Here is a 26,578-nt window from a genome sequence, read left to right on the forward strand (position 1 = left end):
GCGCAGCCAGCTCGCCAACTCCCCCTCCTCACCCCCGACCCTCGCAATCCCAACTGCAACTTTTTCCCTTCAGTCTTGGTTTCCCTTTGGCTGCGGCGAGTGGGCGCGGGGCCGCGAGGCGTGGAGCAGGCGGGCGAGCGGCCGCGCGGCTGCGGGTGGCGGTGCCGGAGAGAGCCGCGAGCCGGCGAGTGGGTGGGTGGGTGGGGAGGGAGGAGGGAGAGGACGGGCGGGGAGAGAGAGGGGTGTGGGGAGGAGGAGGAGGGGTAGAGAAAGAGGGAGGGGGAGATTCTGCTCTCCTGCCGCTCCCTGCCGGGGCGGGGGACTAGGGGAGGAGGCCTCCAGGAGGGAGGGGAGGAGAGCGGGAGGAGGGAGCCGAGGAAGACGCTCCGATAACCCGTGCGTTTCGTAAGGCTCGGAGCACTTGTACATTTCTGCAGGCGCGCGGCGAGCCATTCGCGGCAGCTGCTGCAGCTCCAACTGCATCTTCCTCTTCTTTCTCCCGGGCTCTCTGTGTGTATGTGTGTGTGCATGAATCTGTGTGTTTTGCAGGTGTGTCCGTTTTAATTCTGCCCAGTAGGTGGGACTTGGTGACTTTAGCACCATTTTTTCCTTTTCCTTTTTTTTTTCCTTCCTTCTTTTTGCCTCCCTACCGTCTGTTGCAACCCTGCAAAGTCTCGGAGTCAGAGAGCGCGGCTCGCTTCCCGAGCCCCCGAACCCGCCGAGCCAGCGAGCGCCAAGCCGGCCAACATGCCCGGCAGACCGCGCCACTAGGCGCTCCCGGCGGCTCCCACCCGGCGGCGGCGGTGGCCGCGATGGTTTCAGACGCTGAAGGATTTTGCATCTGATCGCTCGGCGTTTCAAAGGCAGAGGCCCCCTCCCCCTTCCCCCCTCCCTCGCCGTCTTTGTTTCCTCCCCCCCTGCTTTCCCCACTCCCCCCCACCCCACCCCCCTCTCCTCTCCTCCTCCTCTTTTTTAGAAGCAGCGATCGGAGATGGATGTCTCTCTTTGCCCAGCCAAGTGTAGTTTCTGGCGGATTTTCTTGCTGGGAAGCGTCTGGCTGGACTATGTGGGCTCCGTGCTGGCTTGCCCTGCAAATTGTGTCTGCAGCAAGACGGAGATCAATTGCAGGCGGCCGGACGAGGGGAACCTCTTTCCCCTCCTGGAAGGGCAGGATTCAGGGAACAGCAATGGGAACGCCAGTATCAACATCACGGACATCTCAAGGAATATCACTTCCATGTAAGTCAGGCGGCCGCTCCCCAGCCCGCCTCCCCCTGCGCTCCGCGTCTCCCTCTCTCCCGCCCTCCCGCGGCCCCGTAGTCGGCCCTCGCCCGCCCCAGCTCGCCACTGCTCGCCGCCCGCCGGGCGCGCGGCAGGCTCGCTCTGGCTCGGGAGATGCTCTCGGGCCGCGTATTCCAGGTGACTCCGGCCCTGGCGAGGCATGATCCGTGGATGCGTGTCTGCGTGTCTGTCTCTCCCCGGAGAGGACCCCAGCCCACCGAGGGCACGCGGGGCCCAGCTCCCGCCCCCGCACCCACCAGCTGCTGGCTCATTTCGTGGGTGCGAAACGGGTTCTTTGCCCTCCACGGAGTAGCAACAGTTTGGCCACGCTCAAGTGTAATAAAGTAGACAAGGTTCGATTCCCTGGCGGCGGCGGCGGCGGCGGCGGTGGTGGCAGTGCTTAGCCAGAAGGCAAGGTGACAGATAGGGACTGCTCAGAGACCTACCTGGATGTTTAACTATTTCCTTTTGGAAACAGCCAAACATACTGACAAGTAAACAAGTTGGGAGCTGGCTGCTCGCGGGGACACTTTGGACGTGTGGAGGCCGTTATGGACGCCTACCTCGTCCCCTTCTTTCTTGCCCGCCTTCTCCAACCCCATTTTGGGCATTTCCGAAGACACCCCTTGTTTCCACCCTCCTCTGCATCTGGGCGCCTACAGAGCCCTCCCCTGTTTGGGTTTTGATAACTGTTCGGGATAATTCCAAGTCAGGATGCTGAAGGGAGAGGAGAGGGCGTGTGTTTGGGCGGAGGAGGGGCTTGTATATGATCGTGCAGATCCGTTTATCTGGAAAATCGAACTCTGGTTGGCATTTGTCTGAGTCTGCCCCATCTGGGTGAGACCTGTAGTGGCCTGCTCTTCGCTCCTTGTTATTTTTCCTTGGTGGACATGAGGGGTAGAAGCCTGACAAGGGGAGTAAGCAAGAGCTTAGAGACCAAGGAGCCAGCCCAGCCCTTTTCCCATCCACATGGGCTTCTGGAAGCCCACCAGGCCAGTCAGACCCCCTCTGCCCTGCTACTGGGAAGAAGAATATGGCTATCACTAGGATTGTTGAAGGGACAGATCTAGTCTATCTTCCCTTAAAGCCCCCACCCCCCTGGAGCCCTGGGAGTGGGTGGGATGCTGAGCAAGGTCTGTGGGAGGCATTTGGGGTGGCTCTTTACCCTATGGTCGATCATAAGATAGGCGAATGTGCTCTTTGCACTGCTCTCCCAGGCGGCAGCTCTCTCTTAGCCTTAGTCTGGAGCAGTGGGGCTGCAAAGCCGGAAGGAATTGCAGTCTTGCTCTCTCTCTCTCCAAAGCCCACTGGCCTTCTTGGCTTAATGAAGACTCTGCTTGCATTCTGGGAGCTAACAGTTTGAGGGAAATGTACCACCCAGGAAATGTCCCTCCTGGCCCCGGAGACAAGCTTGACCCACATCTCAGCCCTGCCACTCAGCCATTCACCCTCTGGACACCCTTCAACCCAGCCAGAGATGACAAGATAAACAGCAATGGGTAGGGGAGATAGAGAGGGAGGAGGGCAGTAGAAACAGGATGGACACTTTCTGCCTTTCCTCCCTGCAGGCCTCAGCATTTTAGCATCCCCAAGAAGCAGGGAGGAGGGTCCTGAGTAAGGCTGTCTGCAAAGACAAGAGTTGAAAGTACATTAGGGGGCTGTGTGTGTGTGTGTGTGTGTGTAGGAGGGCTTAGTGGTGGACTCAGGAATTGAAGAGCAGGATTTAGGAATTTCCAGGGGATTGAGCAGGCCAAGGGTTGGACAGGGGGTGCCCTGGGTGCCCAGTGTGGGTCTCTGGGAGCAGTGAGTGAGGATCAAGTTTTTTGTAGGCTGGAGGGGTATGTGATATGTAGAAAGCTTCAGGAGACAGCAATGGTCAGGTCACAGTCATGTAGGCTCTCTAGCCACACAGAGGTATGTTGTTGTTGTTGTTGTTATTTGCCATCGAGTCAGCCCTGACTCATAGCGACTCCTCCTTGGGTTTCTGAGGCAGTATCACTACGGAAGTAGGATTGCCCAACCTTCCTTCCGAGGAGTGGCTGGTGGGTTTGAACCGCCAGCCTTCTGGTTAGCAGTCAAGTGCCTTAGGCACTATGCTACCAGAGCCCCTCTGAAAATGATGCTTATGGAAGCAGTTTAACAGGGAAGAATTAGGGTGGTGTATCTTGGCAGAGGGTCTAAGACAGGGCGGTTGGAAAGATAGGTGGCAGGAGAGGACTGGGTGGCCTCTTGTCCTTTTGCCATTGGAGAACCCAGGAGGGCATCTAGGGGGCCAGAGAACAGAATGGGGGCCCCCATGTGTATGCTCCTATCATTGCCTTAGAACTTTCTGTGGCAAGAAGTCAGGACCCCTTTCCCTAAATCTGCCAATACCTAAGATCAAAGGAACTAGATTCCCACTGAAGCCTTGAAGAGTGGCAGGTGGGGGAGGGTCAGAGGTCATGGGCCAGATGACCCCACCTTGCCCCATATTCTCCCTGGTGTCCTATTATATCTATGGTTAGTATTGACTGGACTGGGAGGGGGAAGGGTGCAGCCTTCTACTCTATAGGCCAGAAGAGCCATAGAGGGGTGGTGGGATCATGTTCCCCTGTGAAGCAGCTGTCACCCCAGAGGAAATGGAGGCTCAGGGTGGTAAAGTAACCTTCCCTGGCACACACAGCCCCAGTGTGGAGCCAGGTGTAGAACTCTGGTCTGTCCACCACCAATGCCCAGGACCGGACTCTGTGGGACTGGGAGCAGGCTTAAAGGGGGGACATGGGGGTGAAGAGGAATAATCTGGGCAGTGTTGTTGTCGTGTGCCATCGAGTCGGACCCAACTCGTAGCGACCCCTTCTTGGGTTTCCTAGGCGGTATCACTATGGAAGTAGATTGCCCAACCTTCCTTCCAAAGAGTGGCTGGTGAGTTTGAACTGCCTACTGGTTAGCAGTCAAGTGCCTTAGGCACTATGCTACCAGAGCTCTTAATCTGGTCAGAGGACCTTATGTTAGTATGACATAGGGAGAGGGCTAAATGAGAGCCAGTGTTCTGCTAGAGAGGCCAGTACTCTCATATTTCTGATGTTACCAGAAATAAGGGGTCGAGATGTTCCCAGTCCTCTTTACCTAGAAGCTCTTAATGCTGGTGTACACCTAGGGTGCACCTTGGGCAGAGTTTAGGGGTATGAGGAAGAGTCTAGGACAGAAGCTGGGTTTCCATCAGGCCTGGTTAAGGGGATCTGGGTGTGGGTCTCAGAACCACCTGGTCCCATAGGTTCATGCTCCTGTTCTTGGGTTTGTTGACCTGTTTGGGCTATGGTGACCTGAGACCTCCTTCTCAGGTGCTGAATAGATTCTTAAAGAGGGACAAGTGAGAAAGGAAGGCTTGTAGTTCTGCTCCTGGGGGTGATGAATGTAGTGGCTCCCAGAGCTTGCTAGGAACTGCCACCCCATCAGTCTCAGGAGGAAATTGGCTGCAAAGTGTCAGGGCAGAAGTGTGGGTCTCAACTCTGCTTTCCAAGAGCCAGGCAGCTCTGAAGGCCCTCCCTCTCAGCTTCTTTCTGTTCAGGAGGCCAAGTCCTTTGCCAGTGGAGCTCGTGGAGCACAGGAACCTCACCTAGATGGGTCCATGCGCAACCGCGCCCAACCAGGCTCTGACGTCACAAAGGAAGCCAGTGGTGGCTGGGAGGCCAGGCCTCTCTGGGGCTGATCAGGAATAGTGTGTCAGTGGCTGTTACAAAGAAGATCAAGATAGAAAGGATAGCCTCGCTGGGTTACCTGGGCTGGTGTTCTTGGGGCTGCTTCCTGGGCTTGCAAAGACTCTGGGCTCTCAGCTAGGTTGAGGAGCCACTATTCTGTGGTCCCCTGGTAGTTGGGAGCTCTCCAGTCCCTTTATTTCCCCTATCCTCCCTATAGGCTGTCTTTGGCCTGGTGAAGGATCATTTGGGGCTTTGGCTGCTGTGCTGGCTCCTTGAATCTTAGACTCTGTATGGATCTGGGGGAGGCCCAACCATGACAAATAATACAGTGAGAGCTGGGGTCAAGCAATTGTGTGAGTCAGGCCACAGGGCCATCATGGGCTCAGACAGGTGGACCAGGAAGGTGCTTGGAGCCCAATATTGGGGCTAGGCCTGGGAGAAGTAGACAGAGATATGAGGGGCCTCTGAGGTGAGAGTGGGGAGGGAGAGTTGTAGGAAAGAGATATTTTTGAGATATGATTGTATCTCAAAGAGATATCATTGTAGAAAAGAGATATTTCCAGGATGAAGGCTGGAGACCCTGAATATTTATGTGGGTTCCAGGTCCTCCTGGCTCTTCTTTGGAGCAGAGCCTTCAGCTGGAGGTCTGTAGTTCCACAGTGGTCCACCCTGGAGCCTAGGGCATCAACATGACAGCTTTGGGCAAAGCCAGCCCACCCTGGCCATGGCTTGTAGAGTGATGTGTACTGCCCCTTGAGAGCCAGTTTGCAGCCTGGGCGGCTCTCAGGGTCTGCAAGGCACTGCCTGCCCTCTGCCTGGCTGCAGGGCAGTATGCTGCATGAAGAAGGGAAGGGCCTGATGCTGCCTCCCTGGGGACACTCTGAGTCCTTGCACTGCCTGTCTGTGCTTTCTGGCTCCTTCTTCTGTCTGGCTCTGGGAAGGAGCTGGGCCCCTGCCCCAGCTGGCTCTTGGGCGGGACTGTGGGCAGCCTCCTGCCCTCCCTTGGCCTGGCCCTTACCAGTGTCCTGGCATCATCTGCTGCTGCCTGGGGTCCCTATTGCAAGCCCTGCATTGGCAGATAGGCACCATCTCCAGCTTCCCTGGGGCCTCCAGGAAGCCAGTGGCAGAATATATCAGGGAGAGAAATGGGCATCCAAGTTCCAGCTCTGGATCTGCCCCTAACCCCTTTGAGCTGGATTAGTGGAGTGTTGCCTTTCTGAGCCTGTAAATTCAACCATGAATTGAGACCACAGAGCAGGATGAACCTTCCAGCTTGGACACTGTACCATCCCCGGGCCCAAGTAACACAGACTGGGGGTTCTGCCAGGCCACTGGTTTCTACGAGCACCTCCTTTGGGATTGGTGATGACCCTTGTGATGTTACCAGGAGGAGATGGCTTAGGAGCAGAGCAGGGGAGGAGGGCATAGGTGCTCTCTGATTGGCCATTGCCCATTTTTTCTTTCCTACCTCTAGAAAACTCGGAGCCAAGCAGAAAGTGACACATACAATTTGGAGTCAGACCAAATGCCACACATATTTAATAAGAATGTTCTGGGGGCTATAGCCTCTCAGTAGCAGCCAGGCACACAGCTTCTTGGCTTCCCATCTCCCCACAGCAAGTACATAATAACAGGGAGGGGTACCCCTCTGCAACACTTTGACCTCATTACTGGGGCAGGGGCTGCCATGGTGTGTTAGAAGAAAATGCAAAAACTTTGTATTTCAAAATGTACCTACAAAGAAATATTCAATATTTACTATGTAGATTGAAGATATATAAGCATATGACTTAATATATATGAGTATTTCAAAGTTACAAGATTTTGACTGATAAAACATACCAACCAGTTGCCATAGAGCTGATTCTGACTCACATGGGCCCCGTGTGTGTCAGAGTAGAACTGTGCTCCATAGGGCTTTCAATGTTTGATTTGTTGGAACAGATCACCAGACCTTTCTCTGGAGGCACTTCTGGGTAGACTTGAAAGCCTTTCGATTAGCAGCTGAGTGTGTTAACTGTTTGCATCACCCTGGGATTCTGAGTTTGGTGTCTGCTTTTCTTGTGATCAGAAGTGTCTGAGCTTGGGAGGGAGATGGCCTGGTGACAGGAGGCAATCCTGACCGCCCACCCACCCACACCCACACCCACACCCCTTGTTCTCCTTCTTGGCTCTGGTTCAAGGAGGGGTTGATGAATTGAGAGGGCCAAGGGGAATGCAAGATAGGATTAGGCTGGGTGGCACAGAAGATTGCAGCTCCTGATCACAATTCTTAAGGCCCACTAACTCCCTTCTGGAGGCCAGGCCACATCTAAAAGACAGTTTCCCAGTGTCCAACAAGATGCTGCCTTTTGTTCCCCAGGCAGCAAATTCTTTAGCTCCATTAATACCCCCATCATTCATTTATACCATGCTTTCCAGTTTACAGTTGTCAATTTTGTGACAGCTACCAGAGTTATATCAACAGAGGTTATTAGTCCCACTTTGCAGATTAACCAAACCAAATGAAACAAAACAGAAAGCTTGAGTCTCCATGGTAGAGTTGCCATGGCTCACACTGAGCCTTGTGACTCCTCGTTGAACACTCTCCTCACTACCAGCCTGGCTGGTCTGTTGACTCCCTTGTCTGTTGGGCCCTAGGCCCTTCAGATGGAGACCCTGTGTCTTTGTAGGAGAGGAGAGGCAGAGGTATTTTCATCCAGAAAGTTCTTTTCTCCCAGGGGGCAGTGTTATGGGAATGGCCATTTCTGAGGAACTTGAGGGGTAGGGTAGCTAAGTGTCCTGGCAACTGGGTCTAAGAGTGGCCTGGATGGGGGCTGACCGCAGTCACCTAGATCTGTTGGTAATAGACTGAGTGATGTGCTTAAGTCGTCTGTTGCTCTCTGAACCTCACTTTGGAACACACAAATAATCCTTGTGTCCATGGCATGTTGGAAGCCTCTCTTAGTTTGTATAGGATCATAAAGGGTGAGGACAAGTCGGAGATGACAGGGAGGGCCTTAGAACCCCCAAGAGAACCCAAGGTCTCTGCCTATGCCCCAGTGCTGGATTCACTGAAATGGTAAAATGGACCCCTGCAGTCATCTCCTCCCTCCTGTCCTGAGGGAAGGTCTCAGGGCTCCAGGGAGCTTCCAGAGAACTTCTCTGAAGTGACACCCCCTCTTGCTGGTGCAGATGCCACCTTCTACTCCACCCTGGCACCCATTCTGGGCACTTTGTCAAAACCCAAGCCTCCCCCGTGACTGTGTCTCCCTCTGGGGCGATGTTTCCAAATCCAGGGTCCCCATAGACAGCAACCATGTGAAGCTGGCAGCCCCAGGGCTCCTCGAAGACTGCAGCCCACGCCAATTAGAAACAAATTCAATGAGTACTGCTGCTGAGCTCTATTTATATACGGTGCAGGGGCATCTGGGGGCTCAGCAGGCTGGGGAACCCAGCAGTCCTTTTGGGCCTCAACGCACCTTACCCTACCTGGCTTGTCCCATCCAAGTGCCCCAAGGTCTGGGCGGTGGTAGACCCAGGATTCCTCCCCCTAGACAGACATCACCTGTTTGGAAGCTTGGACAGGGCTCTGGCAGCTGCATTCTTTTTGGGCTCTGGTTTCCTCAGCAGCAAATCCAGGCCTGGTGGCTCCCTGGCTTTGGAAAAATTACTTTCCTCCCCTTGGCCTCAATTACCTTATCAGTAAAATAAAAATAACAATGACTACCTTATAGCAGGTAAGACTGAGGTTCAGTGCCTTTTGTGATGCCTGACAAATAGTAAGCTGTCAATACATGATAACTAATAATTTTTTGAGCATTTACTATGTTTGAAACATTGTTCTAAGCACCTGATAAAGCCACCCCTGTCACATACATATTCCTTATAGAGGAGTCCTTGTGGTGCAAGTATCTACTTCACTCAACTGCTTACCAAAACGTTGGCAATTTGAGTCCACCTAGAGGTGCTCTGGGTGGTGTAGTGCCTAAAGCATTTGACTGCTAACCAGAAGGTTAGTGGTTCAAATCCACCACCCATTCCTCAGAAGGAAGATTAGGCAATCTGCTTCCTCAGTGATACAGCCTCAGAAACTCAAGGAGGAGTTGCTTTGAGTTGGATCCGAGTCAGCTAGTGAGTTTGGTTTTGGTTTCTTGAGAGGTGCTCTGGTGGCATAGTGCCTAAGGCATTTGCCTGCTAACCAGAAGGTTGGCGGTTCAAACCCACCAGCCACTCTGTGGAAGAAAGACTAAGCAATCTACTTCTGTAAAGATTTACCACCTTGGAAACTCAAAGAGGCGTCTCTATGAGTCAGAGTTGACTTGATGGCAGTGAGTTTGGTTCTTTTGGGTTTGGAGAAGTGTCTTGGAAGAAACGCCTGGCAAATTACTGATAAAAAATCAGCCACTGAAAACTAGAGAGCATAGTTCTACTCTGACACACATGGGGTTGCCATGAGTTGGAATCACTCTAGAGTAACTTGTTGGTTAAACCTCATTGTGGCCTCATAATAATCTTGTAAGTATTACTGTTACTCACCCAGGAGTCCCTGTTGTTGTTGTTATGTGCCATCGAGTAAGACCAGACTCATAGCGACCCCTCCTTGGGTTTCCGAGGCAGTATCACTACGGAAGAAGATTGCCCCACCTTCCTTCCGAGGAGTGGCTGGTGGGTTTGAACCACCAGCCTTCTGGTTAGCAGTCAAGTACCTTAGGCACTATGCTACTAGAGCTCCCAAGGAGTCTCTGGGTAGTGCAAATTGTGAAGTGCTTGACTATTAACTGAAAGGTTGGCAGTTCAAACCCACCTCTAGGTGCCTTGAAAGACAGGCCTGGTGACCTACTTCCTAAAGGTACAGCCTTGAAAACCCCAGAGAACAGTTCTGCTCTGTACACATGGGGGTACCGTGAGGCAGAATCAACTCAACGGTAGCTAACAATAACAGTATTCTGAGCCCCATTTTATAGATGGGGAAACTGAGTCCAGAAAAAGCTAGTAAATGGCAGGAAACTCTGGCATTTAACTGTTAAGCTATAGTGCCTGTAGTCTTTGCATATACACACACCTATATGCATGTACAAGGAGCTGTGGTGGTACAGTGCCTAAAGCATTTGACTGCTAACCAGAAGGCTGGCAGTTCAAACACACCAGCCACTCGAGGGAAGGAAGATGGGGCAATTTACTTTCGTAAAGATTTACTGCCTTGGAAACCCAATGGGGGTTGCTGTGAATCAGAATTGATTCGATAGCAGTAGATTTATATGGATGTACACACACACACTCCTATGTATATACAGTATACACACACTACACTTCTGTAGGACTAAGGAAGGTTGAGCAATCTACTTCTGTAGTTATACTGCCTTGGAAACCCAAGGAGGGGTTGCTATGAGTCGGTCGGACTGGACGGCACATAACAACAACAGCAACATTATGATAAATTAATAATAAAATAAAAGAGTTGATACAAAGTTCTAAGATGATCCTTTATTTTGTAACCTTCCAGTTCTGTAGGTAAGAATTGCCATGGTTGGGGTGGCAGGGAAAGGCAATGGGGATAATTCAGGACACTCTGTTGGGCAGTCAGTATGGGCCAACCCAGAGTCATAGACTTCTACCTGTGGAGAAGGCCTGTGATCTCCCCTCTTGGCCTGTTCCCAACAGACAGCTTCCCTGGAGGCTGTGTCTTAGCCAAACCCTCTTCCTAGGCTTCCTTGACCCTCTGCCCCCCATAATGGTCTCCTGGCCACTGAGGTCAGGTCAGTCCCATAATAGAGCAGGTGCTAGCTGAGGCTGGCGGGGATTCAGGAAGCTGGTGGCTGCGTCCCAGCCAGCTTCATGCTGGCCTGAGGCACAGCCAGCAGGACCATGACCATGACTGCCCATAGCCGGCGAAAGCCTGGATGGGAAAGCAGAAGGCTGGATGACTTCTCCCAGGTAAAGGTTTGGGTGCCAGGGCTGCCTGTGGGTACAGAAAAAAAGGGGTGTGTCTGAAGTGCTGGAAGCTGATACCAAGCATCTTCCCTGAATGAGGATGAATCCCTGGTCTTTCTGGCTTCCCCTTCCCCTTCCTCAAGTGAGCAGCCTCTAATCATCATTTCCTGTTGCCCCTGTTTCTCTACCTTCATTGCTCATGGAAGTTGCAACTATCTCTTCTACAGGGATGTACCTGCAGAAATGAGCTATGGGTATGGGTAATGGCTATAGCTGTCCCATGGAGAGAGCTGGAATGTTGTAAACCACCTAAAATTGGAGGGGGACAAGTATTTGTATGGATACTCTATTTTTTTCTGTTTCTTGGCTGGATGAGCCTGGTCAGTCATAGAACATCTCTGGGTCTCAGTTTCCATTTCCGGGAGTTGGTGTCATCTCACGACCTCCCTCACAGGACACTATAGGATCAGTGTGCTGATATATTTGATGGGGCTTTGTAAGCAGTTGGGTACCATATTGATTTCATTTCTATATACCTGGGTGGAGTTTGAATTAGAAGATTAGGATTCTGAACCATATATCACTACACCTGGAAAGGGTCTTAAATTGGGCCAAACCACCCAGTTTTAAAAAATGGGGAACCTGAGGCTCAGGAGAGGTGAATTGACTTGGTCCAGTCACCCAGTGAGACCCTGGCAAAGGCCAAGCAGATCGCAGTGGCCCGCTCTCCCAGGCGTCTTTCCTCCCAGGCTGGTGTGAGTCTTGTCCTCTTGTCTTCTGCCGGCAGCTGCTCTGGGGCTGAGGGATTCCAGCTCATACAGAGGCAGGGAAAGGAGTTTGGCTCACAGAGCCCTTCAGCTTTCCGCAGAGAGAGGCAGAGGATGAAGGAAGCAATCGTAGATCCGCAGTCCTAATCCTGGCTGCCTCCCACGGTACACTGGGTTGTGCGCGCGCGTCTGGGGGCGTCTTTGCGCACTCACAAGTGCGTCTCTTCTGTGTTCTGTGCACATCACGTCTGAGGTCTCGGTAAACAAACCCTAAAGCCTTTGGCTTCCTGCCTGGTGAGATAGCTTGCGTCTAGGCTGCCAGTGGACACTAGAGGGCAGTGCTGCGCACGAGACGGTTGGTGGAGTCTGGTGGCTTCGCAGGCGGGAGCTGGGGCTGCGGAGCTAGCTTCGTGGAATGTGCGCGCGCGGCAGCCGGGTGTGAGAGACTTTCCTGAGCTGGGGCAGAGCAAGATCATCTCTCCCCTAGGCGGGGCCTCTTTTGGCAGGCCCTGCCTCCGTCATGTCCCTGGAGCGTTCCGATGTCGGTCTGGCCACGATGTCCAGTCTCAGGGACCTAGGCTTTCTGGCTCAGGAGCTGCTGGCTTCCTCCGGGAAGGTGGCAGGGAGCCCTCGCTGGATAAAAATCTGCCTGGCGTGCTCTGCTTCCCGCCCTGGTCTCAGCAGCAGCAGGAGGGGTCAGCACAACTGCATAGAGGGTAGTGGAGATGAAAGTACGGAACATAATCTCCGCCCAGGAAGAGTTCACAGTCTTGATAGGGATACAGACAAGTAGACAGATGGTAACACCATGAGGTTAGTGTCATGGAGGAAGTGAGCTTTCTGTACCTCCTCAGGCCATCTGATACTCTGGTCCAAGTGCAGAGGCATCTCTCACCTCTCTCCCTCCCCCCTGCAAGCTTGTGAATTTCTTGATACAAGGAGCTGCTTGTGAATTCCTGGACAGGAGATCCTGACCTAGACCAGAGATAAGATCTTCAAGCAATCTCTTAACCTCTCCAGACCTTACCTCAGCTTTCAGAGATTATACCAGAAAGTAACAGGTATGAACCTGTTTGGTAATGAGCTGGTTTTGATGATTTCCTTTCTGCCAATACTTTTGGTCCTTCACTGTTCCAGGCATCATGTGTGTGCAGGTGCTATCTTGTTCCATGCACAAGTCTACAAATGAGCTTTGACTCACCAACCAGTTATCAGTTTCAGAGACTGTTGTTGTTAGCTGCTGTTGAGTCAGCTCTGGCCAATGGCAACCCATGTATAGCAGAATGAAATGTTTCTTGGTCTTGTGCCATCTTCACTTGGTATGCTCAATCACTGTGTATGTTGAGTGCCATCCAACTTAAGGGGCTCATCTTTTAGCACTATTTATTGGCTAATATTCTGTTGTGATCCATAGGGTTTTCATTGGCTGAATTATGGAAGTAGATGGCCAAGTCTTTCTTCCTGCTCTGTCTTAGTCTAAAAGTTCCACTGAAATATGCTCACCATGGGTGACCTTGCTGGTATTTGAAATACCAGTGACATAACTTCTAGCATCACAGTAACACAAAAGGCAGCACAGGATGACAGACTGACAGATGGGTGGGTGGTTTGGAAACTTGGTCTTCCACATTTGTGGGGAGTGCTGAACTTATGGAGTTGGGGCCTGTGATTTTGTACTGAGGGCCATCCCATGTGCTGCCCCACACAGGGCTGCAGGCTGGGCCCTCTCTGTTGTGGTGAATCCTTTCCAACATTCTTATCTGTGATTCTTTTTCCAGGCTAGTCTGCTAATGAGCATGGATGAAGCCAATATTTATGGCCTTCCTACTGGGATGGAGATCGTTTGCATATATAACCATACTTATTTATGGCAACTGCTACATAAAGCTTCAGATTGGTCTTCCATTTCCTCATCTAGAAAGTGAAGATGATAAAACCCGTTAGGGTTATTGTACAATTTCAATGAAATGTTTGTGTGTGTGGTGGTGGTTAATTGCCTTCTAGTCAGTGCCTACACATGGTGGCCTTATGTCTAACAGAATAAAACATTGCCTGGTTTGTGTCACTTTCATGGTCCTTGATATGTTTGAGCCCATTCTGGCTGTTGTGTCCGTCCATCTCAGAGGATTTCTCTTGTTTTTACTGACCTTCCACTTTCCCAACCATGATGTTCTTTTCTAGCAGTTGGTCTCTCCTGATGTTGTGTCCAAAGTTTCACCATCCTCCCTTCTAAGGGACATAAAAGTTGTATTTCCTCTAGTGTGTATACAAAACTCTTAATTGTGGTTCTCTCCCTCTCATTCTCTCCTCCTTCACCTTGACACCTTCCAGAACCTCATTGACCCAAGCATGGATAATTTTTATGACTCTCATCTGTTCTTCCTCCTTCCATCTTCTCCTCATCTAGCTCATACTCCCCCCCCCCCGGCAGATTAATATTCTAAGACAGGGTGACCTGTTAGAACAATTCCTGTATCCAGAGCTTTTCAGTGGTTCTTTTGTCTGAGAGGCAGCTCAGTGTGTTGAGAAGAATGATGGCTTCTTGGATTGGTTTAAACCCTGACTCTGCTCCTCTGTGAGCTTAGGCAAGTTATTTAACTTCTCTGAAGTTCATTTTCCTCGTCTAAAAGATCAGGCTGGTTATATCCATCTTTATAGAGTAGTGATGACGATTAAATGAGATGATGGCAAATGCCTGGCTCATGATGCATGGGCAGAGGCCAATTTGGTCAGTGGCATGATGGGGTTCTCTATGGGGTGATGGTAGTGATGTTTCTGGTTCCTTGAAGAGTGTGATTAGAGGAAGTTGTATGAGAGGAGCTATCACCTGGACCAAGGCTGAGGGAGGCAATACAAGGACCAAGATGATCTCTCCTTGGAAAATGTATGATAGAGTAGGTGGTGTAAATGTTTGCTGCACGGACAGCAAGACTGTCATGGTTCTCACATAAGGTACTTGGGATACCAAGAAGCAGAGTGTATCAGGAAAAATCTTCCTGTTGACTGTCTCTCCTGCCCCTGCCCCAGGAATCTCCATCTAGTCTAACTCAGTAACACCTAGTCCCTTTGTCCCAAGTGGTTTTACTGCCCCTCTTGGCGGATGTAGTTTCCCATCCACTAGCTGATTCCCTTATGGCTATTGTAATTGACTAAGCCTATCAGCCACAGTCAGAAGGAAGACTGAGTAATCTACTTCTATAGAGATACTGCCTTGGAAACCCAAGGAGGAATCGCTGTGAGTCAGAATCAACTCAATGGCAGTGAGTCTGGTTTTTTTTGGAATCAGCTACAGATCTCTACTGAGGACCAACTTCTGTAGAAAGGATTAGAAATCTAATGGGATAGGGGTAACTGTTGTTGTTAGTTGCCCTCAGGCCACCCCCTGACTCACAGCCACCCCATGTGCAATGGAACGAAACTCTGCTTGGCCTACATCATCTCCATGATTGGTTGCAGATCAGATGGTTCATGTCCGTAGTATTTTCCTGAGCTGATTTTCAGAAGTAAATTGCCAGGCCTTTCTTCCTAGTCTGTCTTACTCTGAAAGCTCTGCTGAAACCTATTGAGCATGATACTAATGTGCAGGGCTCCACTGATAGATGGGTGCTGGTGACACGTTAGGTGCATTGGCTGGGAATTGAACCTGGATCTCCCTCATGAAAGGTAAGACTTGCACCACTGTACCACCAATGCTTCATCAACCAGTTGTCACTGAATTGACTCCAAATCATAGTGACACCATGTGTGTCAGAGTAGAACTGTGCTGTATAGGATTTTCTTCTTTATGATTTAAAACAAAATGATTTGTTTTCTTGTTGTTGAGACTATGCAGAGCAAAACATACACTAATTCAATAGCTTGTACATGTACCATTTAATGACATTGATTCATTCTTTGAGTTCTGCAACCATCTCACCCTGCTTTTCTGAGTTACTCCTCTCCCACTAAATAAATTCACTGCCCCTTAAGGTTCCTGTCTACTCTTTTGAGTTGTTGTTGTCAATTTGATCCCATAGAGATAGCCCTTAAAAGAGCATGATGCTCACGGCAGACATTCTTTGCTAGTTAAGCTGAATTATTGTTTGGTTTTAAGAAGACCTCAAGGGGTATTTTTGGTTTAAGGTTTAAAGATTATCTGAGAGCAGTAGTTTCAGGGGTTCATCTAAGCTTCATGGCTCCAGGAGGTCTGGAGTCCATGAAAATTTGGAATTCTATTTTGCATTTTCTCCCTTTTGATGAGGATTCTTCTGTAGAATCTGATCAAAATGTTCAGTACGGGTAGTGGGCACCGTCCATTTCTTCTGGTCTCCTGGCAAAGGAGGCAGTTCTTCCTGGAGGCAATTAGCCACACATTTCATATCCTCTTTTTAGTCCTGTGTCCTCTTTTTCCTCTGTTGTTCTAGGTGAACAGAGACCAATTGTTGTACCTTGGATTGCCGTTTACAAGCCTCTAAGACCTCAGGCACTATGCTTTAAACTAGGAGGTAGAACAGAAACACTAAACTTGTTATTAGGCCAATTAACTAGGATGTCCCTTGAAATTATGACCATAAACCTCGAGAAAAGGAACCAAATTCCATGAGGTTTTTGGTTCCATAAGCAGCCTAAGCAACTACTCTTTTTGTAAATATGTCTATTGCACAACTTTTGCCAATTCAACATTTTATAGGTGTACCACTTATTGACAGCAATTACAGTAGTCAGCTGTGTAACCTTACCATTAATCAATGCAATGTTTCCACCACCATTAACCTCCTTTTTCCCCCTCCCTCTCCTTCCTGGTAAGGAGCTCTGGTGGCATAGTGGATAAGGCATCTGACTGCTAACCAGAAGGTCAGCAGTTCAAACCCACCAGTTGCTCTGCAGAAGGAAGATGGGGTGATCTACTTCCGTAAAGATTTACAGCCTCAGAAACCCAGTGGGGGTTGCTATGAGTCAGAATCAACTCAATGGCAGTGATTTTGGTTTAGTGTTTTCACTCCTGGTAACTATTAATAAGCTTTGTTCTCTATACATTGCCTTTCCTTATCATTCTGTATAACTGAGGTTATACTGTATTTGTCCCTTTTGCGATTGATTTATTTCACTCACTATAGTGTCTTCCAGCTCCATCCATACTGTAGCATATATCAAGACTTCATTTCCCGCTGGCTGACTAGTATTCCATTGTATGTATGTACCACTTTTTGTTTATACATTCACCTCTTGATGGCCATTTAGGTTGTTTCTACCTTTTGGCTATTGTGAGTAGTACTGCAGTGAACATTGGTGTACAAGTCTCTGCTTTCAGGTCCTCTGGGTATATACTCCATAGAACCAACCAAAGCAAACTCACTGCCGTCAAGTCAGATCTGACTTATAGTGACCCCTCCTTGGGTTTCTGAGGCGGTATCACTATGGAAGTAGATTGCCTAACCTTCCTTCCGAGCAGTGGCTGGTGGATTTGAACTGCCAGCCTCTGGTTAGTAGTCAAATGCCTTAGGCACTACACCAGGGTTTTCAATAATTGATGTTTTGGAAGTAGATCACCAGCCCTTTCTTACGAGGTGCTTCTGGATAGATTTGACCCTCCAACTTTTCAGTTAGCACCTGAGAAAGTTAACTTCTTGCAACATTCAGGGACTCACAGGTAGCCTACAGTCATCATCAATTATAGATTTTTTAGTAGTACACCTCTCAGTCCCTCCAGTCCATTCTTTAGAGCTTCCCATGCATGTTCATCCCAGTTCCATATTAAGCCACAAGAGGGCACTAGACCATGATTTCTATGGGGAGGGCAGTGCTGCTTAGCCTGTCCTATTGTAAGGAACTTTGGTGGTGCAGTGGTTAAAGCATTTGACTGCTAACTGAAAGGTTGGTTGTTCCAACCCACCGGCCTCTCTGCAGGAGAAAGATGTGGCAGCCTGCTTCCTTAAAGATTACAGCCTTGGAAATCCTATGGGGCAGTTCTTCTCTGACCTATAGGGTCACCATATGCTGGAATCAACTTGACGGCAACAGATCTATTATGACTGCACCTTTGATGAAAGTCTGGGCAGCGTGTGCTTTCTTCCAGATGCCAGTATCTCTGAGAGTCATGGGAAACCCCCTTGACTTTACCAAAGCCCATAGTGCTGAGTCTGATATTTCAAGGGGGGTTCAATTGTGTAGTGGAAAGATCATAGAATTTGACATCAAATGGGATTCCAATCCTTGCCCTCCTACTTGCTTCTTTCTTAAAAGCTATGAGTAAGTTACTTAATTTCTCTGGGTCTCATTTTCTTTTCTTCACCTGAAAAGTAAAGTGTTATTTAGAGGTGTTGCTGTTAGATATTACTGTGAGGATTAAATTATATGATGTGCAGAAAGTGTCTGAAACATGGTGGATACTCAATAATTGACCTTCTGTCTCTTTCTAGAAGAAGGATGAAATTAGGAGCTAGGGCAGGAGTTATGTTGGAGATCCTGTTTGTCTGGTGGGTCATTTTACTCCCCAATGAGCCCTCTATGGTTCCAGTTCAATGGGTGCAGCAGAGACATCCAGTGGCTGGAATGGAAAACAGCAAGTGTATTCTGTGGGTGATCTTGTAGGGTGGTAGTAGTGGTGGTGGGGATTTCTGGGGAATTGTTGGGTGTTGCTGGGGCCAGATGAGACTGAACCTGGATCAGGAGATACCAGCTCCAGAAGACCTATCAACAGAATCTCTCCCCTTCCAATGCTAGAGACTAGAGATGTCCATCTGAGGCTATGGGGCATGTTTCTTGCCTGGGCTGATGGTATGAGGTCATAAATGGAGAAAACACATATGCATCTGACTAACTGTATTGTAGCCAACATATCCTGACATTTAAAAACCAGACCCTTTTTGGTATTTTCCTGTGGTTGTACTCTTTTGGAGATGTTTTGATACACATGTTCCTGGTTGGCCTTAGCCGAGAGACTCAAGCTCTCTGAGCCTCAGTATGTTTATCTGGAAAATGTCTATGTTGGGCTGGTTGACTGGGAGGGCTTTTCCAGCTTGAACTTGAACATCAGACATCTTTTTGTACCCTTAGTTCAGTGTGTGTGTGGGGGAGGTGGGGAGGATCAAGAGGAGAGGGAGTAGGGGTAATCACTAAGCTTCAGGTTCTACTAGTGCAGAAACTCCAACCCAGAGAAGGGAGGGCTTCCCTGAGCGGAGGTGTGGCTCTGAGGCTGGAACTGGGATGTCTCTGGCTTCTCATCTCGTGTAGCTTCTTCATTTCTCCACCTGAGATCCAGGAGGCAGTGCTGGCAGACATGCCAGGCACAGGAAGTTATTTAATGTCTGCATTGCTCCAGATTGTGTTTCTGACTCCTTGCCACCTCTTAAGTGGCAGTCATTTTAACAAATGTGGCGATAAGACACCAAGTGGGAAATAACATGAGAACTGGGGAGGGGGCAGGGGCATGGAGGAGGGATGTCATTTTATTCCCTTGGCAGAAGCCCGTCATTGAGAGATAGGGGTGTGAGAGAGTAACGGTGGAGGAGCCAGAGCCCCTCAGAACCCCTTGCAGGTAAGAGGAGGGCTAGATGCTCCCAGGAAAGAAATAATTGATTTCTAGGCTACAGGGCCTATGGCCACAGGCTTTTCTTTCTCAATGGGAGGTTCCTTTGTACCACAGGGCTTTTGGCTCCTATCTCTGAGGCAGGTGATGGAGAGGAGTAGCCAGTATTTTATTTTCCAGAGGACTCTTTTCCAGGTGCATAACAGACAGCTAATGGGGGCCTGGACCTGGCGGTGTGTCCAGCCCACTGTAAGGGCTGAGCTACATCTGCACTGAGGCTGTGGGGTGCCCAGGTGTCTGGCTGCCTGTCTCGCTGTCTGCCAAGGCCTATTTTAGCATCTGGACTGTTGGACAAGGGTGGGAAGATGTATCCTGGCCTTTCTTTCTGCAGGACCCAGACAGAAGAGGGGTCAGCCTATCTTCATCTTAGCACCTTGCACCAGCCCTGGGCCTGACACTGTGCTGAGCACTGGGACACAGTGGTGAGAAAAATCAAAGGCCGTGACCCTTCCATCCTGGAGCTGAGTAGAGGAGGCAGGTGTTAGACAAATGGTCCACAGCTAAAAGGGCTGTCACTAGGGAAGCAGTAGCAGAGTTTTAGAATATATTCAATGTAAAAGTGTGAAGGAAAATGTGTATATACACATATATGCATGTATGTATGAAAATGTGGGCCTCCCAAAGGTGGAACAGCCCTCCATTTTTCTAAATAGAGTTTTAGAAATTCTAGATTGACCACTTCTCTGTTCCATGTAATGTTGACAGCGGTAGAGTGAGTTGTCAAGGTTATGTCCCTCTGGGCATGAACTTGATTCAGTGGCTTCTTTTTTAAAAAAACTTTTTTATTGTGATTTGGGTGAAAGTTTACAGAGCAAATGCACTTTCCATACAGCAGCTCACATACACTTTGTCTCATGACATTGACTGCAATTTCCCACAATGCAACAGCTTCCCTCCAACTTCCTCCCCACAGTTACCTCTTCCCTGTGTCCTTCCCTCCCATACACTCCTTCCCCCTGAGCTATCTCCCTGTACATACACAGCCCTTCTATTCTCCCATGATTGTTCTATCCAAGGAGTGTATCTACCTCAAGTAAATGTTCAGCTCATATGCCTGTCTTTTGTTTGGCTGGAAGCCATAGGAGTGGGTTCAATTCCAGACCTGAAGGGCAGTGAGGGGCCATAGTCTCAGTCATTCCATCAGGCTCTATCAGACAGCAAACCTGGTCCCCCCCCCCCTTTTTTTTTTACTGCAGGGGCATGACTTCTAATCACTCTGGGAAAAATATACTACTTGCAAAGTAGCTAAATCTCCTGCTTCTAAGATAGGGAATTATTATTATCCTATTTATTTTTTTTTAAATGATTTTGAGTTTTGTTTCACATGTTCTCCCACTCTATCCATGATCTCCTACATAGATCCCCCTCAGAGTGGTTGATAGTGGTAGCCGGGCCCTATCTAGTTCTTCTGGTCTCATTGTTGTATAGGCTGAGGATCACATGGTGTATCAGTCACTTGGACTAATTGTTTCCACGCATCTTTGATTTTCTTCATTTTTCTTTGCTCTGGATGAGGAGAGACCTGTTGTTGCATCTAGATGGCCGCTTGCAAGCTTTTAAGATCCCAGTCGTTACTTACCAACATAGGATGTGGAACAATGTTTTTGTGTAGTATGTCATTCTAATTGAGCTTGATGTCCCCTTGACATCCCACAGGTCCAACTACTCGCTCCCTCTGGGTAGCTGGCTGTGACCAGGAAGTGACTACAATCTTGTCCCCTGTCAGCTCTACTATATACCTAGGGATTCTTACAGAACATACAAATACACTTGTAGAAACATTGTTTGCCAATTCTATACATGGTCATAGTCACTGGCTTTTCTCTTGCTCACAAAAGTCCCTTAGGTATTTTTAGGGGAAACAACCCTGGCTAACTGAGGTGGGAGGTTGGAGTTCACCCAGAGGCAACTTGAAAGAAAGGCCTGGATATCTACTTTAGAAAAATCAGCTTTTGAAAACCCTACAGAGTACAGTTCTGCTCTGACACACATGGGCTCACCATGTTGACTTGATGACAGCTGTTTGATTGGCTGGAATGTACTGGAAGGCAAGAGAGCTGGCTTCCATTTCTTCTCCTGCCACTTTCTGACTGTGTGAGACAAAGATTTTGGGGCAAGTGGTTTACCTGGAAGATGAGCCCAGGAAGTCTAGGATGGTGAGGGGAAGTGAGGTGGGGCAAGGAAGGAAGCCAAGGAACAGTGTGTAAATGAAGGGGCATCACTAGCCATCCTGAGGCCCCATCTGTTCATTTATCTATTCACTCATTCATTCATCATTTGTTTATTGAGAGCCTCCAATGGGATAGCCCCTCTGTGAGTGCTGAGACAACAGTGGAGAACTAGCCAGGTGAGGGCCCTGTTCTGCTGGGACCTACCTCCCTTGTAGTTTGTAGTTTAAGGGTGTGTTAAGGCCCAGTTGGCTCCCCTTGTGGTCCCTCTTTCTCACCACCTGGACCCTGTTCACTGGAACTTATCCCTACATGTGGGAGAGGTGAGTCAGGTGTGCAGAAGGTGCAGGCCTGACTCCTTAAGTCCATCAGAGGGGTTTTGGGGAAGTCAGTCTTTCTCCCTCATGTGTCATTGGAGGGGAACCTGGGTGGTATGACTGCCCTAGTTGGAATGGAGACATTGGCTCCCTGTGGTGTTGTAAGGGTGAGTCCCCGTTTCCCTCTCCTGACACCCAGTTGACACTCTATTCAGCTAGCTGCTGGGTCTGCCCCTGCCCCTGGCTGGACACTTACCTGGCCTTATCCTTCCTCCTTTTCATCCAGCGCAAAATAGTGCCCTGTGCCTGGGCAGAAGTGATGGGGAGAGTGGCCTTGCACCTCCCTGTCCTGCTAGACCTAGCTTTTCAGGGTCAGCTCCTATCTCCATGGAAATGGCTGGACACTCCCCCTCACCACCCCCAGCCTCCACAACAAGCTGTGTCCACCACCCCTGTCCTCCTCTGTCCCCTGTTCTCTGTCTTCCTCTGTCAGTCACACATTTGCAGCCTCTGTTGCTTAGAGCCTGGTTTGGTGTGCTTGGACCTTGGGGCTCCATCCTACCATCTTCTATGTCTATCCTTACCTGCCAAAGCCACTGGGCTGACAGGTAGTGTGGCTGGCATCTCAGTCTAGCTACAGCTCTGGAAGTGCCCCTATGTGACATGGGGCTCCTTAATGTTTCTGTGCCCTCACTGAATGGTGGGCTTCTGGAGCCGGGGCTGTGTCTCATTCTGCTCTGTATCCCCTGTACCAAACTCAAACTCACTGCTGTTGTGTCGATTCCAACTCAAAGCGACCCCGCCTTGGGTTTCTGAGGCTACCTGTCTATGGAATTAGATTGTCCAGTCTTCCTTCCAAGGAGTGGCTGATGGGTTTGAACCAACAACCTTCTGGTTAGCAGTCAAATGCCTTAGGCACTACGCCACCAGAGCTCCTGTATCCCCAGTAGCCAGTGCATACTAGGTGTTCAGGAAAGGTCCATTGATTAGACAGGCTCAGCTCTTCTACCCGAAGGCTTACAGATCTGCAGCAGATCTGCTGGCTTTGTGACAGTACACACGTCTCTGCTCAGAATGCAGTAGCCTCTGCCCTCTGTGGAGCAGCCTGCTGACGGAATCTCCTAGGAAATTTGTCCTCATCATCCTAAGAGCAAACACTGTGATGACTGTATTCCAGGTGTTATTCTAAGGGCTGTTCTTATTTTAAGATATTTCATTCTCATCACAACCCTGTGAGGCAGATTCAGTTATCATCCTCATTTTACAAATGGGGAAATGAAGACACTAAAAGACTAAATTACTTGCCCAAGGTTACTCAGCTAGTGCTAGGGTTTGAACTCTGCAGGTCTTGCTCCAGAGGCCCTGCTCATAACCCCTGGACTATACAACTTATCTCACTTCCTGCCAACCCCCATGTGCTTTTAGTGCTGCACCCAGCCTTCTCCCATACCTCTTAGGCAAGCACCCCTTGCTGGTAGAATATGACAGCCTGCTACTTTGGTATTTTACTTCAATAGTGGTAAGGAGGTTGAGGTAGAGGATGGGGCCCAGTGGAGTCTGGGATCCCTGAATTGTGTGGGCATGGGTATTTTTGGTCACACCCTCACAGAATATTCTCTTAAGTGGGGATTCTGGAGCAGCCTGGGGCTGGCTTCTCTGTCATTGTCACTAACTTGCTGGGTGGGTCTGGGCAGGTCACTGCCAGTCTCTGGGCCTTAGCTTTGTCATATGTAAAGTAAGGGGTTGGACTCGATGGTCTCTGAGGTCCCTTCTGGCCCTGGCTTTTGTGGTGGTGGGGAGCTCTGGTAGCGTAGTGCCTAAGACCACTCCTCGGAAGGAAGATGGGGCAATCTACTTCTGTAGTGATACTGCCTCAGAAACTCAAGGAGGGGTTGTTATGAGTCAGGTCCGACTCGATGGCACATAACAACAACAACAACATTGTGGTGGTGCAGGTCAGGTCTAGGAAGGGACTTGGAGAGAGGGCCATTGCAGGAGTGGAACTTCAGGGTCCTGTGGGGGAATATGGGGTCTGGACAGCTCTGTGCCTTTGCATACAGTCATGGTCATGTGTCCTTCCTATGCATGGGCGGACATATCTGAAAGCATGTTTTCTGGAGAGCAGACCCTAGTGGTTCTCAAACCTGTACGAGCATCCCCATACCCTGGAGGGCTTGTTAAAGCACAGACTGCTGGGCCCCACCCCCAGAGCTTCTGATTCTTCAGGTATAGAGTAGCATCTGGGAGTTTGCATCTCTAACAAATCTCCCCTCCTCCAAACAAAACAAAGCAAAATGAAAAACAGTTGCTGTTAGTAGAGAAGAGGTGGAGGGAGAACCTGGCATCAGGTAGAGCCTTGTCAGAATATGCTTGGGAATGGGTTAAGGGTTCTATCAGAACAGGGCTTTTCAAACTCTTTGCAGCCTGGGAGACTATTCATAAGAAATCTTATGCAGAATATCACATCACCTCTGATCCCTCTCAAGAAGTACAGCTTGACAGTCACTGATGAAAACATTTCTCAAAGTGTGGTCCTTGGACCAGGAGTAGTAGCATCACCTGGGAACTTGGAGTTCGTGGGAGGCACAAATAGTTAACATGCTCTAACAGAAAGGCTAGAGGTTCGAGTCTACCCAGAGGTGAAAAACCAGGCATTAAAAGCTCCATGGAGCAGAGTTCTACTCTGACACACATGGGGTCCCCACGAGTCAGAATCTTTACAGTAATAACAGCAATGTTTTGATGCACATCACAAAGCAGGATTCATTTGTTACTACAAAGCATTGGATGTACCTCAAATTTTTAACATACTGTCCACCCTCCATGTTTGTAGGTTCTGCATCTGAGCATTTGTTCTGGTTTACCTAGTGCCGCTCTGGCAAGAATATACCACAAATGGGATGGCCTTAACAAACAGGAGTTTATTCTTATAATTTGGAGGTTTTAAGTCCAAGTTCAAAATGCCAAGCTCTAGGAGCTGGTTGAAAGCCCCTCAACCTTGGGGTCCAGCTCTGCCTCTTGCTCCTGGCCCACTGGAGCTAGAGGCATTTCTTTACTCAGACAGCTGCTGGCTGCTGAGGCTGAGAAGCCCCAAGATTGACAAGTAAAAAGGCACAGTTCCAATGTTACCAAACCACATGGCAGGCCATTAACTTAAGTCCATTGTAAGTCCCAAGGTCGGCAGAGCATAGCAGGCTGCTGAGCAATGACATGACTACATGCAGGGTTCAAGCGTGCCATAGGCTAGAGACCATTCTCAAAGCTTCTTCTTATATACAGGAAGCAGACCACACACCCAGCTACTCAGCTGCTCCCAGTAGATTCCACAATGGAGTTGATTACCAGTCTCATCATGGGGAATACTACATCCAGCTGCCCAGCCACTCAACCAGGCCCAACCAAGTTGACACACAAACATAACCACCACAGCATTCAACCAACTGTGGACTGAAAATATTTTTTGGGAAAAAATGGCTCCAAAAAAGCAATTAGTTAATTGTCAAAGCAATCTCTCCACCTCTTCTCTCACTACCCCAAGCCCAGTACCTGGCTCGGTTATGACCGTGGCTTCACGCTCACTTTTCCTCACAGTGCTGGACGTGACCTAAATGTCCTCTGATCCATGTGACCTATATGTAGTTGAACAGTGAAGACACAATTGTGTTTTTCAGAATGCTTTTCCCAATCAAGTTGACTCTTTGTAACCATTTGGGAGGCAGGGGGAGTAAATCTTTTACAGCATCTCAGGAACCTTAGATGGCTCCCAGTTGCCCTCAGGTTAAAGTTGAGGCTTCTCTGTGTGGCATTCAGAACTTTCTATGTTCAGGCTATAACATCTCTCTGGAAACTTGCCTTCCATCACCCCACCCACAGGAGCCTTCTGCCTCGGTCAAACTTACCTACTGCTCATTCCTTAAATAGTCCCAACCATTTCCCACACTTGGCCTTTTGGTCATATCAGTTCCTTGCTTGGAAGTCCTCTGGCCTTCATGTTGCCCATCTAGGTTCCTCCCATCTCTCAAGACCTGCCTTTGAGCTGTTCTTTATTGTCCAGACATGTTTTTATTGATTGCTCTATTCTCCCAGCCCCTGGAACATATCGTAATGGCAGCTGGATTTGTTGAGCACTTTCTCCAGACCAGTAAATTGTTACAGCATCTCATTTAATTCTCACAAAAAACTGCATGATCTCATAGCTGCTCTAATCCACATTTCATGGATGAGGAAACTGAGGCACAAAAGATGTAAGAACTTGCCTAAGGCCATAGCTGTTAATGATAGAGTTAGGATTCACACCCAGTCTAATTCTAGAGCCAATGTCCCCATACTCATTAAGTGTTATCAGGAGTGGAAGAGATTAATTGTGGCATATCCTCAGGATGGAACACTAGAGCAGTCATAATAAACACCTTGTTGTATATATATGTTGACGTTAAATGTGAACTGACCTTCACTGTTCTGACTTACATATAAGTTCAACTTAAAGACAGATTTAGGAATGGACCTTTTCATAATATGGGGACTTCCTTTATGTCTTAATTTTGGGTGACAGGTAATATGGCTATATTTTGAAAACATAATGCTGGCGAGAAAAAGCATGTTGCAGGATGATATACCATATGCATGAGTTAAAAAACACAATGACCAACATATGGTATTGTTTATGGACCCAGATATATAATGAAAAGATAAAATCATGGACTGGATACAAACCAATTTCACAATAGCATCGGGCTCTAGGAGGGAGGAAGGGAGGGAAAAAGAAAGATATACATATGGCATATATATATATATATATATGCCATATGTGTGAATATATATAGGGAACTCTGGTGGCATAGTGCCTAAGGCATTTGACTGCTAACCAGAAGGCTGGTGGTTCAAACCC

At 49.0% G+C, this 26,578-nt stretch overlaps 1 protein-coding gene across 1 annotated transcript in view; it reads left to right on the forward strand.

Annotated features, from left to right (window-relative positions):
* The first annotated feature begins 991 nt into the window (after window positions 1-991).
* NTRK3 (neurotrophic receptor tyrosine kinase 3) overlaps window positions 992-26,578 on the forward strand; it is a 587,560-nt gene continuing 561,973 nt past the window's right edge. The window contains exon 1 of the mRNA XM_042781682.1: window positions 992-1,239. Within this exon, the coding sequence (XP_042637616.1) occupies window positions 992-1,239 (248 nt within the window). The remainder of the gene's footprint in view (window positions 1,240-26,578) is intronic.

The sequence above is a fragment of the Orycteropus afer genome, unplaced genomic scaffold, assembly GCF_000298275.1.
Source record: "Orycteropus afer afer isolate SDZICR_OR568_19922 unplaced genomic scaffold, OryAfe1.0 scaffold00150, whole genome shotgun sequence".
Taxonomy (NCBI): domain Eukaryota; kingdom Metazoa; phylum Chordata; class Mammalia; order Tubulidentata; family Orycteropodidae; genus Orycteropus; species Orycteropus afer.